General features: G+C 43.3%; 1 protein-coding gene and 1 long non-coding RNA gene across 2 annotated transcripts in view; one reads left to right on the top strand and one right to left on the bottom strand.

The window, feature by feature from the left end:
- DLG3 (discs large MAGUK scaffold protein 3) overlaps positions 1 to 12,564 on the bottom strand; it is a 243,744-nt gene that overhangs the window by 49,785 nt on the left and 181,395 nt on the right. The window contains 2 exon segments of the mRNA XM_077474345.1: positions 5,855 to 5,959; positions 10,229 to 10,331. Coding sequence (XP_077330471.1) covers positions 5,855 to 5,959; positions 10,229 to 10,331 — 208 coding nt within the window.
- Positions 1 to 12,564, top strand: part of LOC143967320 (uncharacterized) — a 49,237-nt gene that overhangs the window by 15,047 nt on the left and 21,626 nt on the right. The gene's annotated exons all lie outside the window — the stretch shown is intronic.

Below are 12,564 nucleotides of genomic sequence, written 5' to 3'. Positions count from 1 at the left end.
CAGCCCATCAGAGTACCCGAGTACCTGTCCCAGCCCATCTGAGTACCCGAGTACCTGTCCCAGCCCATCTGAGTACCCGAGTACCTGTCCCAGCCCATCTGAGTACCCGAGTACCTGTCCCAGCCCATCTGAGTACCCGAGTACCTGTCCCAGCCCATCTGAGTACCCGAGTACCTGTCACAGTTCATCTGAGTACCCGAGTACCTGTCCCGGCCCATCAGAGTACCCGAGTACCTGTCCCAGCCCATCAGAGTACCCGAGTACCTGTCCCAGCCCATCAGAGTACCCGAGTACCTGTCCCAGCCCATCAGAGTACCCGAGTACCTGTCCCAGCCCATCTGAGTACCCGAGTACCTGTCCCAGCCCATCTGAGTACCCGAGTACCTGTCCCGGCCCATCAGAGTACCCGAGTACCTGTCCCGGCCCATCAGAGTACCCGAGTACCTGTCCCGGCCCATCAGAGTACCCGAGTACCTGTCCCGGCCCATCAGAGTACCCGAGTACCTGTCACGGCACATCAGAGTACCCGAGTACCTGTCACGGCACACCAGAGTATCCGAGTACTTGTCACGGCACATCAGAGTACCCGAGTACCTGTCACGGCCCATCAGTGTACCCGAGTACCTGTCACGGCCCATCAGGGTACCCGAGTACCTGTCACGGCCCATCAGGGTACCCGAGTACCTGTCACGGCCCATCAGGGTACCCGAGTACCTGTCACAGTCCATTAGAGTACTGAGTACCTGTCACAGTCCATTAGAGTACCGAGTACCTGTCACAGTCCATTAGAGTACCGAGTACCTGTCACAGTCCATTAGAGTACCGAGTACCTGTCACAGTCCATTAGAGCACCGAGTACCTGTCACAGTCCATTAGAGCACCGAGTACCTGTCACAGTCCATTAGAGTACCGAGTACCTGTCACAGTCCATTAGAGTACCGAGTACCTGTCACAGCCCATCTGAGTACCCGAGTACCTGTTCCAGTCCATCTGTGTACCAGAGTACCTGTCACCGCCCTTCAGAGTACCCAAATACCAGTCACCAAACCATCAGAGTACCTGTCACCAGGCCATCAGAGTACCCGAGTACCTGTCACCAGGCCATCAGAGTACCCGAGTACCTGTCACCAGGCCATCAGAGTACCCGAGTACCTGTCACCAGGCCATCAGAGTACCCGAGTACCTGTCACTAGGCCATCAGAGTACCCGAGTACCTGTCACCAGGCCATCAGAGTACCCGAGTACCTGTCACCAGGCCATCAGAGTACCCGAGTACCTGTCACCAGGCCATCAGAGTACCCAAGTACCTGTCACCAGGCCATCAGAGTACCCGAGTACCTGTCACCAGGCCATCAGAGTACCCGAGTACCTGTCACCAGGCCATCAGAGTACCCGAGTACCTGTCACCAGGCCATCAGAGTACCCGGGTACCTATTTGCAGCCCATGTCTCATAGAATATACGTTGGGGTGTTTACTTTCCAAAATGGGGTCATTTTGTGGGTAATTTCACTGTCCTGGTGGTCCAGGACCTTCAGAAGTGTGATGGGTAGGAATGAAATAAGATGTGTCATTTATGCTCCTAGAACGCCTGAACGTACTACTTCAATGTTCGGCCTCTCTATGTGGCCAGGCTGTGTAAAAGTCCTACACATGTGGTATCGCCATACTCGGGAGGAGTAGCAGAATGTATTTTGGGGTGTAATTTTTGCTATATACATGTTATGTGTTAGAAATATCTTATAAATTGACAATTTTGTGTAAAAAAAAAATGCGTTTTAATTTTTTTCCACATATTCCAAAAACCTCTGGAAAAAAATGAACCGTTCAAAAGACTCATTCTGCTTCCCAGATTATACGTTGGGGTGTTTGCTTTCCAAAATGGGGTCATTTTATGGGAAATTCCATTGTGCTGGTACTCCAGGGCCTTCAAAAGTGTAATAGGTGGTTGAGAAATGAGATGCGTAATTTTTGCTCATAGAACGTCTGAAGGTACTACATCAATGTTAGTGCTCTGTATGTGGCCAGGCTTTGTAAAAGTCTCACACACGTGGTATCGCTGTACTCGGGAAGAGTAGCAGAATGTATTTTGGGGTGTCATTTTTGCTATATACATGCTATGTGTTAGAAATATCTTATAAATTGACAATTTTGTGTAAAAAAAAATGCGTTTTAATTTTTTTCCACATATTCCAAAAACTTCTGGAAAAAAATTAACCATTCAAAAGACTCATTATGCCTCACAGATTATACGTTGGGGTGTTAGCTTTCCAAAATGGGGTGATTTTATGGGAAATTCCATTGTGCTGGTACTCCAGGGACTTCAAAAGTGTAATAGGTGGTTGAGAAATGAGATGCGTCATTTTTGCTCGTAGAACGTCTGAAGGTACTACATCAATGTTGGTGCTCTGTATGTGGCCAGGCTGTGTAAAAGTCTCACACATGTGGTATCGGCGTACTCGGGAAGAGTAGCAGAATGTATTTTGGGGGGTAATTTGTTGTATGCATATGCTGTGTGTGAGAAATAACCTGATAATATGACAATTTAGTAAAAAAAAAAAAAAAAAAAAAAAAAATCTTCATTTTGCAAAGAATTGTGGGAAAAAATGACAACTTAAAAAAACTCACCATGCTACTTACTTAATACCTTGGGATGTCTACTTTGTAAAAAGGGGTCATTTGGGGGGTATTTGTACTTTCCTGACTAGTTAGAGTCTCAAGAAATTAGGTACACCTGATGTACTGAAGGCCTGATCAGAAGTGATGAATTTTCAGTGATTGGCACCATAGATTGTAGACTCTATAACTTTCACAAAGACCAAATAATATATACTAATGTGGGTTATTTTTACCAAAGATATGTAGCAGTATACATTTTGGCCAAAATTTATGAAGAAAAATTACTAATTAGCAAAAATTTATGACAGAAACGAAGAAAAAGGCATTTTTTTCACAAAATTTACGTTTTATTTTATTTATAGCACAAAAAATAAAAAACCCACTAGTGATTAAATACCACTAAAAGAAAGCTCTATTTGTGTGGAAAAAAGGACGCAAGTTTCATATGGATACTGTGTTGGATGACTGAGTAATTGTCATTCAAAGTGTGAGAGCGCTGAAAGCTGAAAATTGGTCTGGTCAGGAAGGGGGTGTAACTGCACTGTACTGAGGTGGTTAAAAGAGGTACAGTCCTTGTACGTGATCTCTGTTATATGGCCAAGAGGGCTGAAGGGTAAAGCCTAAACGGCAGTACTGCTGACCATAGAGCCAGGTGGCTTGGTATTTTTAGTTTACTACTGCTGTGAAATTGAAACCCCTGCGTGGGAATTAGCGATGGACATTTTATTTCTTTAATAAAAGTGGGTCAAAAAGCCCTGAAATTGAGTTTCTGGTGTGGATTGGTCTCGCTAGTGGGTGCTACACTTGACTTATACAACCCCCAATATTACAATGTATATATATGTGTGATTCTGCACAGAAGTTCTAATACCTTTTTTTTAATTAAATTTGGATGGGGGGGGGGGGGCCTTCATCCAAAACTAATAATAAAAAGTTTTGACTTTTAGTTAACCCTTTTTTGCCTAAGCCACTGCACTATATTATGTCACACGATATCTGCACAGCTGTCTTTCAACTGCATTTTTTGGGGGGAAAAATTGACTTTTAATAAAAAAATATAGCAAAGTTAGCCAATTCTTTTGTATAATGGGAAAGATGAAGTTACGTCGAGAAAATAGAAACCTAACATGTCATGCTTTGAAATTGCATCCGCTCATGGAATGGCGACAAACTACGGTACCTAAAAATCTCCATAGGCGACGCTTTAAAAAAAATGCTGACAGGTTTCAGGTTGGAGTTACAGAGGAGGTCTAGTACTGGAATTATTGCTATTGCTATCACTCTGACGATCACGGAGACACCTCACATGTGTGGTTTGAACACAGTTTACATTTGCGGGCGCGACTTACGTGTGCGTTTTCTTTGCTGTGCGAGCACGCAGGGATGGCGTCGCTTTAATAATTTTTATTTTCCTATTTATTTTATTTATTTATTTATTTACATTGTCCCTTTAAAAAAAAAAAAATCTGACCACTTTTATTGCTGTCACAAGGAATGTAAACATCCCTTGTGACAGTAATGGGTGGTGACAGGTCCTCTTTATGAAGGGCTCGGGGTCTAAAAGACCCCAAATCCCTCCTTTAGCACTTAAAAGTATTTTTTTTTTTTTTTTAAATCAGCGCCATTGGCAGCCGAGTTAACCTGGAAGTGACGTCGCTTCTGGGATTTTACATCAGAGTCCCGATCTGAGCCGAATCCGGCTTTGTTTCGGGTCTCAGCCTAGGTGGTGGAAGCACCGGCTAATGACTCGGGTCTCCTGGTGGGACGGGAGGCCTCGGAAGAGCGGCGGAAGGTGGCAGGAGGAGGGGGGGGGGAATGTTTTCCTCCCCTGCTCCTTTAGTATAACAGCCAAGCAACTTTTAACACTAAAGAGCCGATCGCCTGCTCTAAAAAGCGGTACCGGGGTGATGCCTGCAGCTGCACTTCATCCCAGTATAACCCCCTTCAAGCCATTAACACAAATTTGCGTACGGTCAAGGGGTTAAAGTGATTGTAAGGGCAATTTTATTTAATTTTTTTTAAATAATAAACATGTCATACTTACCTCCACTGTGCAGCTCGTTTTGCACAGAGTGGCCCCAAACATCCTCTTCTGGGGTGCTCCCAGATGGCTCTCGCGGCTCCTCCCTGCATCAGATAACCCCCTGGGATATCCCGATGGGGTTACCTTGTGGGCACCCTCAGTGTTCGGCGTCCATAGAGGCTGAATGCAGGACTTGGCCTCGCACCCTGGCGCCCGCATCGTTTGATTTGATTGACAGCAGCAGGAGCCAATGGCTACGCTGCTATCAATCTGCGGGGAGCCCGTGGAGAGAGAGACAGCGCATCCCCGCCGACTGAATGAAGGGGTTCAGGTAAATAAAACGGGGGGCTGGGGGGGGCGGTGACTGCCATAAGGTGCATTAAGGTGAAAAAAAACACGAACCTTTACAACCCCTTTAAACTGTGACATAAACCGGCCATTCTGGGTGTAAAATTGACCTCATGGTCCTCAGAATGGTCGGTTCTCTTTCACCTAACATCCATAAACAAGTAATAAAGACTTTTTTTGGGGGGGGGGGTTTGTGATGGGAGTTATGCAGGCCATACACAGGTCGAATTGCGAAACAAATTTTTTCCTTTTTCGAAAATCATAAAAAAAAGTGGGCGTTTTTCTATCCGATGGCGCCACCATTGATTTCAAAATTCGACCAACCAAGCCCTTCAAGATTCCCGGCCAAGAATTTTCACTAAGCCCTTCAAGATTCCCGGCCAAGAATTTTCACCAAGCCCTTCAAGATTCCTGGCCAAGAAAATTCTTGGCTGGGAATCTTGAAGGGCTTGGAGAAAATTCTTGGCCGGGAATCTTAAAGGGCTTGGAGAAAATTCTTGGCCGGGAATCTTAAAGGGCTTGGAGAAAATTCTTGGCCGGGAATCTTGAAGGGCTTGGAGAAAATTCTTGGCTGGGAATCTTGAAGGGCTTGGTTGGTTGAATTTTGAAATCAATGGTGGCGCCTTCTTTTTTCCAGCTCATGCGCATTTCTTTTCCATTATATGTTTCTCTCATCATGAATTAGAAATGTGTTTGTTTTTCTTTTACAAAAATTTTCAACATATCCGATCACTCCAAATTCGATTGGCCATGTGAAAACCGGCCCCACTGATGGTACGAAATTCAAAACAAGAAAAAAAAATGTCTTATTTACGTTTTTTCCGGAAATTCGAACCCGTGTATGGCTGGTTTAGACGTACAAATACCTTCTACTTTATAAGGCCTGACTGCCCCGTCTTGGGTTTGGTTCTCAGAATCCTGGGTGCGGTCACATAACACCGTCCTGCAATACTCTCTATTTATTGGGAGATCTGAAAACAACCAAAGCAACTAATCAACCATTATTACCGTCCACCACTGATATACGGACAATGAATGCATGGATCTCATGGGAATAAAAAAACTTATATTTGCAATGCATTAGCAAACAATCACCCCCCCCCCCGCCTCCCGCCTCCCAAGCCCCACCCTCCCCATGTCCAACAGGACTGTATTTAAACAGACGGTCATTGTTTAAAATAATTTGTGTTAGCGTTTATTATTCATCAATTAACAAAATAATGAATGGATTAGATCTTACAGAATAATTGAGTTAAATGAATATATATATATATATATATAATTTTTTTTTATATCTCTTCTATGTACGGAAAAAGTGAAATTATATAAGACTTTTATATTTGTGAAAATATACATATATTATAATATATACATATATTGTTATAAACTTCATAAGTAGTTCTATGTAGAGTCATCATGTGTTAGTAATTAAGAGTGAGCTGAGCTTTCACCTTCCCCCGTCTGTGAGAAGGAAGGATTCACATACTTTAAGATGTAAAAGTTCAATGTGTTAGTTAAGAGATAAGTCCTTTATATTACAATATTTCTTGATTGGGATATCAATAAGAACATTGCGTTTTAAATGAATATAATACATATAAATACTGATATATGTAGTATTTGATTTAAAAGTTAAAGGAAACTTATGTTGTATATTTTAAAATAGGTTTACACTGTTTTTGCCCACTCTATAGTAATGTCAAAGTTTAGCGACTGAATAACCCCCACCCTTGCAAGTGAGGTGGGAGGGAAACTGTTTCATTAAAAGCCTGCGGGTTTTCTGTGGAACAATAAAGCCCCATACATGCGATCAGAATTTCTGCCAGCAAAAGTCGGATGTGAGCTTTTGGTCAGAAATTCCGACAGTGTGTATGCTCCATTGGACTTTTGCTGGCAAAAGATTGAGAGCAGGTTCTCTATTTTTTGGTCGGTAAAAGTTCCGATCGGAAATTCTGATCGCCTGTACAAATTCTGACGCGCAAAATCCCAACGCATGTACAGTAAATATGCATAGTCAGCATTCTTTGTCTAAAATGAGGACAATTTATATTTTACAGAGGTATAAAAAAAAAAGAAAAAACATGTCGCTTGTCCCCCCCCCCCCCCCCTTCCAGCAAACAACCTTCACCACTTAACCCAGGCCTTTTCTGGAATGTTTTGTTTACAAGTTTAAATTAGTATTTTTAGAAACCCCCAAAACAACTATATATATTTATATATATATATATATATATATATATATATATATATATATATATATATATATATATATATATATATTTTAGCAGAGTCCCTAGAGGAGGGGGTAGGCAACCTCGGCCCCCCCCCCCCCCCAGCTGTTTTTTAAACTACAAGTCCCATGAGACATTGCAAGACCCTGACAATCAATGGCATGACTCCTAGAGGCAGAGGCATGATGGGATTTGTAGTTTCACCACAGCTGGAGGGGCTGTCCCTGCACCTATAGAATAAAATGCCAATTGTTGCCATATTTTACGATGCGCTGTATTTGCACAGCGGTATTTAAAAAAAGCAAAAAATACACTTTAATGAAAAAACAAAACAAAACATTGAAATTAGCCCAATTTTTTTTGTATAATGTTAAAGATGATGTTACACTGAGTAAATAGATACCTAACAACATGTCACACTTTAAAATTTCTGTGTCCATTGACTCGGTCCTGCCCCCACCCCCCAATCATGCACCACAGGAATCAATTGACAGCGGCGGGAGCCAATGGCTGGATCGGATCTGCTCGGGTAAGAAAAAGGGGAGGGGCCTCTCTAAGGCTTTAGAACCACTTTAAGATTGCACACACCTGCCAAATTTTAGCCAAACGTCAGTATCCCAAGTTGTCCATAGGTGATGCTGTAGAGCAGGGATATGCAATTAGCGGATGGCCTGTTTCAAAAGTCTCATCATGCCTCTTGCTATGCCTCGTGGGACTTGTAGTTCTGCAACAGCTGGAGGTCTGCTAATTGCATATCCCTGATCTAGAGCCTTCACTTGTCATTTAGAGTTGATCGTGAATGATAGCCCTAGAATTGCTCTTACTGCACTGTACACGGCATACATTTGGGAAGAAGGGGGGGTTGACAGTGATTGGGCGACTTTAAAGCTCCCAGAATCCCTTGCAACAGAAAGCCGACAGTCAGCCTGAGAGCAGTAAACATGGAATGTTGGGTGGGTGGATGAATGACATAACGTGCCTAATGGTGACGAAATTGATAGCTACACCTGAGTGTTCAAACATTTCTTTAGACTGAAGGTCGTAATAAAAGATTTTCAGCCAAAGATACCAGCAACATTTTCTTAGATATCAAAGTTAACCTTTCCAAAGTTCACAGTTATCACACCACATGTTAGCTTAAAGGAACCCTTCCCTTTGATTGCGCATACAGAATCCACTGCCAAATGTCAACTATTCAGCATGTAAACAACTTACACGTGACAATATCAGCAAGAAAAAACTCTACCCCCCCCCCCCCCCCCCCACAGACCCAGTTACCCCCCCCTCCTGGACAGCACCATCTTACTTCCCAGGGAATATAGAGAAGAAGGAGCCTGGCTAGCAATCGTGTTAAATCTCTGCTGTTCCCGGCACAGCCACATGACCATGACCTGTGCATTGGTCAGTTTCCAGGGGGAGGCATTTAGAGGCATTTAGGGATGGAGAGGGGGGATTAGTTGTTGACTTTTGACAAAACAGTCAACATTTGCATATCATTAACAGCAGAAATAGAGGAAAAAAGAAGGCGTATTTTTTTTAAACATTATGAAGGTATGACTATGTTTACACAGTATTGAAAACATTTGTGGATGCCTGGGCTGGTTTCAGGTGTCTCCAGTGAAGGGTCCTGGTAACCCTCCATCATACAAAAACATTGTAGACAATTGTGCTCTTCCAACCTCGTGGTAACAGTTTGCTGAAGACCCTTTTCTGTCCCAGCATGACTGTGCCCCTATGTACAAAGCCAGTTCCATAAAGACATGGTGCGACCCGTTTGGACCAGCTCCACATAGACATGTTGTGAACAGTTTAGTGTGGAGGAACCTGCACAGAGCCCTGACCTTATCTCTACTGAACACCTTTGGGGTGAATTGGAATGCTGTTGGTGAGCCAGGTCTTCTCATCCAACATCACCACCTGTCCTTACAAATGGGCACAAATTCCTGCAGACACCCTCCAAAATCTTGTTGAAAGACTTCCCAGAAGACATGGCCTGACCAGTTTGGTGTGGAGAAACACGAGTGTCCTGCACAGAGCCCTAGCCTCGACCCTACTGATTACTTTTGTGATGAACTGGAATGCCAATGGCGAGCCAGGTTTTCTCATCCAACATCAGTACCTGACCTCAACAAATGGCCACAAATTCCCACAGACACCCTCCAAAATCTTCTTCTCATCCAACATCAGCACCTGTCCTTACAAATGGGCACCAATTCCCACAGATACCCTCCAAAATCTTGTTGAAAGTCTTCCCAGAAGAGTGGAGCTAGCTCCATACAGACATGGTGTGACCAGTTTGGTGTGGAGGAACTTGAGTGTCCTGTACTGAGCCCTGACCTCATCCTTACCGAACACCTTTAGGATAAACTGGAATGCCAAAGGTGAGACAGGTCTTCTCACCCAACATCCAACATCAGTACCCGCCCTCACAAATTCCCACAGACATCCTCTAACATCTTGTGGAAAGTCTTCCTAGAAGAGTGGAGGATGTCATAGTCACTAAGGGGGCAACTCCATATTAAAGGCCATGGGGGGATGAGAGGCAACGCCATAAAGACATGGTCTGACCAGTTTGATGTGGAGAAACACAAGTGTCCTGCACAGAGCCCTGGCCTCGATCCTACTGATTATCTTTGTGATGAACTGGAATGCCAATGGTGAGCCAGGTCTTCACATCCAACATCAGAACCCTCCAAAATCTTGTGAGAAGTCTTCCCAGAAGAGTGGAAAATGTTATAGTCACAAAGGGGGTCAACTCCATCTTACTGGCCATGGTTTTTAGAACTGGATGTCCAACAAGCTCTGAACCCTGACCTCAACCCTACTGAACACCTTTGGGATGAATTGGAATGCCGATGGTGAGCTCTTAGTCTCATCCAACATCAGTACCTGATCTCACAAATAGGCACAAATCCCTAAAGACACCCTACAAAATCTAGTGGCAAAATCTAAGAGCTTGGTGAAAAGAAATTCCAAGACCCAAAACCAGCAGGCGGTTCATGATCTTACCTTCAGGTCGATACTGTGCTACAATAGTCACTGTCTGTCCAGCCCGTTTCAAAGCTGCTGCGGCTTGTTCATGCGTTGCACTGCGTAGATTTACTCCATTGACCTACAACATGTGATAAAGTCCAACATTACACAATGAAGGAACAGTTTTATAGCGGTAATGTCCATAAACACATAAGGAAAATGTCATATTTATGGGAGGGTTATAAAAATCTGTATCTAGGAGGTTTATAAACTACTCCTCCTCCTCCTCCTACTACTACTACTACTACTACTACTAGGGGGTTAACATGCTTTGGGTAAACTTACATAGTTAGCAGTGCTTGTGGATACAGGAAGCCACGTCTGAGAGACGAAAAGGAACATTTTAAACTGCTATCTGGCGTTTTTAAACTGATTTGTTTGTGAGTACCTTTCCATTTGTTTGAGTTTTGTAATAAAAGTGTATACATACTTCACCATTTGGAGCCCTCCTGTTTCCTTCTCTGTGAGATCCTGCCTTAATGTGGGGAGAAGTCCTCCTAGCTTGGAACTAAGGGTACACCGCTGTCACCATCTGAGACCTTGGTCTCTTTATGCTGTTTGCCTTACAGCAGTAAGGTAAGGGGCCACCCTATATGTTAACTGCGGGACACTGAAGAGACACCAGAGTGTGCACAGTTTACGTTGTATTGCACCTGCTACTACGAGAAGAACTTTACGGATTTTTTTGCCATTTTTTTATTTTTGTTTGCAGTTTGAGAGACTTCTACATTTGTCTGCACTGAATGTTTCACTATTTAATTTTGCTTTATACACACTTTGTGTGATACTTTATTTATTTGCATTTATCACTTTATGGGTATATGCGATTTCTTTTCTATTTATGCGATTTTATGTGTTTCTATTTACACAGAGTAAGAAAAATCTATTTATTAGTATTCATCACTATCACTGTGTGATTTTATGCGATTCTTACTTTGGTCTATGCGATTTTATATATGTGGTTTCTATTTCTTTACATATATATATATATATATTCGTTTGGAATGCTTTGTTGCACTAGTCACTTTGATCACTGATCACGATTTATCACGGGAATCAGAATTTATGCACAGATAATTTATGTTTTTATTGGTTAGCATTTTATGGATTAATATTATTTAGTTTAAGGGAGCGCAACACCATTTATTTGATTTGTTGCTATATGTTTCAGTGGTAGGGCTTATACCTCTGTCGGTGTTTGGCTGCAACCCTAATTGAGGCTTAATAGATTTTTGATAGCGCAGGGATACTTTTGTCTATTAAGATGCCCATTTTACTCCACATCCCGCTGTCCGTGATCAGTTGAAATTCAGGGAAGGTCTTATTGTGCCACAGGGGGGTGTATTCGTGCAGGGGCGGTAGGTGTAGTTTCGCAGAAGTTATGTTCCATACCCTCCTATACTGGTAGACAAGTGATTTGTTGTCCATTGTCCTGCCCTCATTCTCTGTTCCCCCAGTAATCGCCACCATGGAGTCAAGAGTTAGTCTGGTCCATTTTGGACATAGGAAGCTCAAGAACCTGTCTTTATCCATTTTGTCTATATGAAAAATGTGCGATAATTGGGCTGCAAGGTAGTACAAGTTGAAGTCAGGCAGGGCCAGTCCTGTGAGGTCAGTGGGTTGTTTGAGTTTATGCCAGGGAAGTTTGTGCCTGTTATTGCCCCATACGAATGGTTTTAGGAGGGCTTCCATCACCTTAAAGTGTTTGAGCGCCAAGTATACAGGGGAGTGCCAAATCATGTATAAAATCGGGAGCAGGACCATCTTAATAAGGTTTGTGCGACCCATTACCCCTAGTGGAAGACGTGTCCATATCCGTGTCTTCTGCTTGATCATATCTATTAGAGGGGTAATGTTAAGTAGGACATAGTCTGACGGGGTTCTGGTAGTCTGGATTCTGAGATATTTAATAGTGTCTACTCTCTGCAGAAGGAGCAGGGCTCTGTCTCTGGAAGGTGGAAAGCTGTCCAGGGGGAGAATTTGGGTCCCAGTTGATTTTTAGGCCAGAAAATGTGGCAAATTTTTCTATCAGGGCTAGGGCTGTTGGTAGTGAGTTGTCTGCGTCGTCTAAATATAGTAGGGTATTGTCTGCATATGTGCTGATTTTCTCTGTGATCCCGCCCCTGCACAAACCCATTATTCCCATATGCGCGCAAAACGCTATGGCCAATGGCTCCGCCGTCAAAGCGCAGAGCAGTGGTGAGAGGGGACACCCCTGTCTAGTACCTCTAGAAAGGGGGAATTGCTCTGAGGGCCAACCGTTTGCCAGTACTCTAGCCACCGGGTTCTGATAGAGTAACTGGATCCATTTA

The sequence above is a fragment of the Lithobates pipiens genome, unplaced genomic scaffold (genome assembly GCF_037356315.1).
Source record: "Lithobates pipiens isolate NorthernLeopardFrog02 unplaced genomic scaffold, aLitPip1_a1.2 Scaffold_1, whole genome shotgun sequence".
In the NCBI taxonomy this organism is placed as follows: domain Eukaryota; kingdom Metazoa; phylum Chordata; class Amphibia; order Anura; family Ranidae; genus Lithobates; species Lithobates pipiens.
This window is presented reverse-complemented; position numbering and strand designations above follow the sequence as displayed.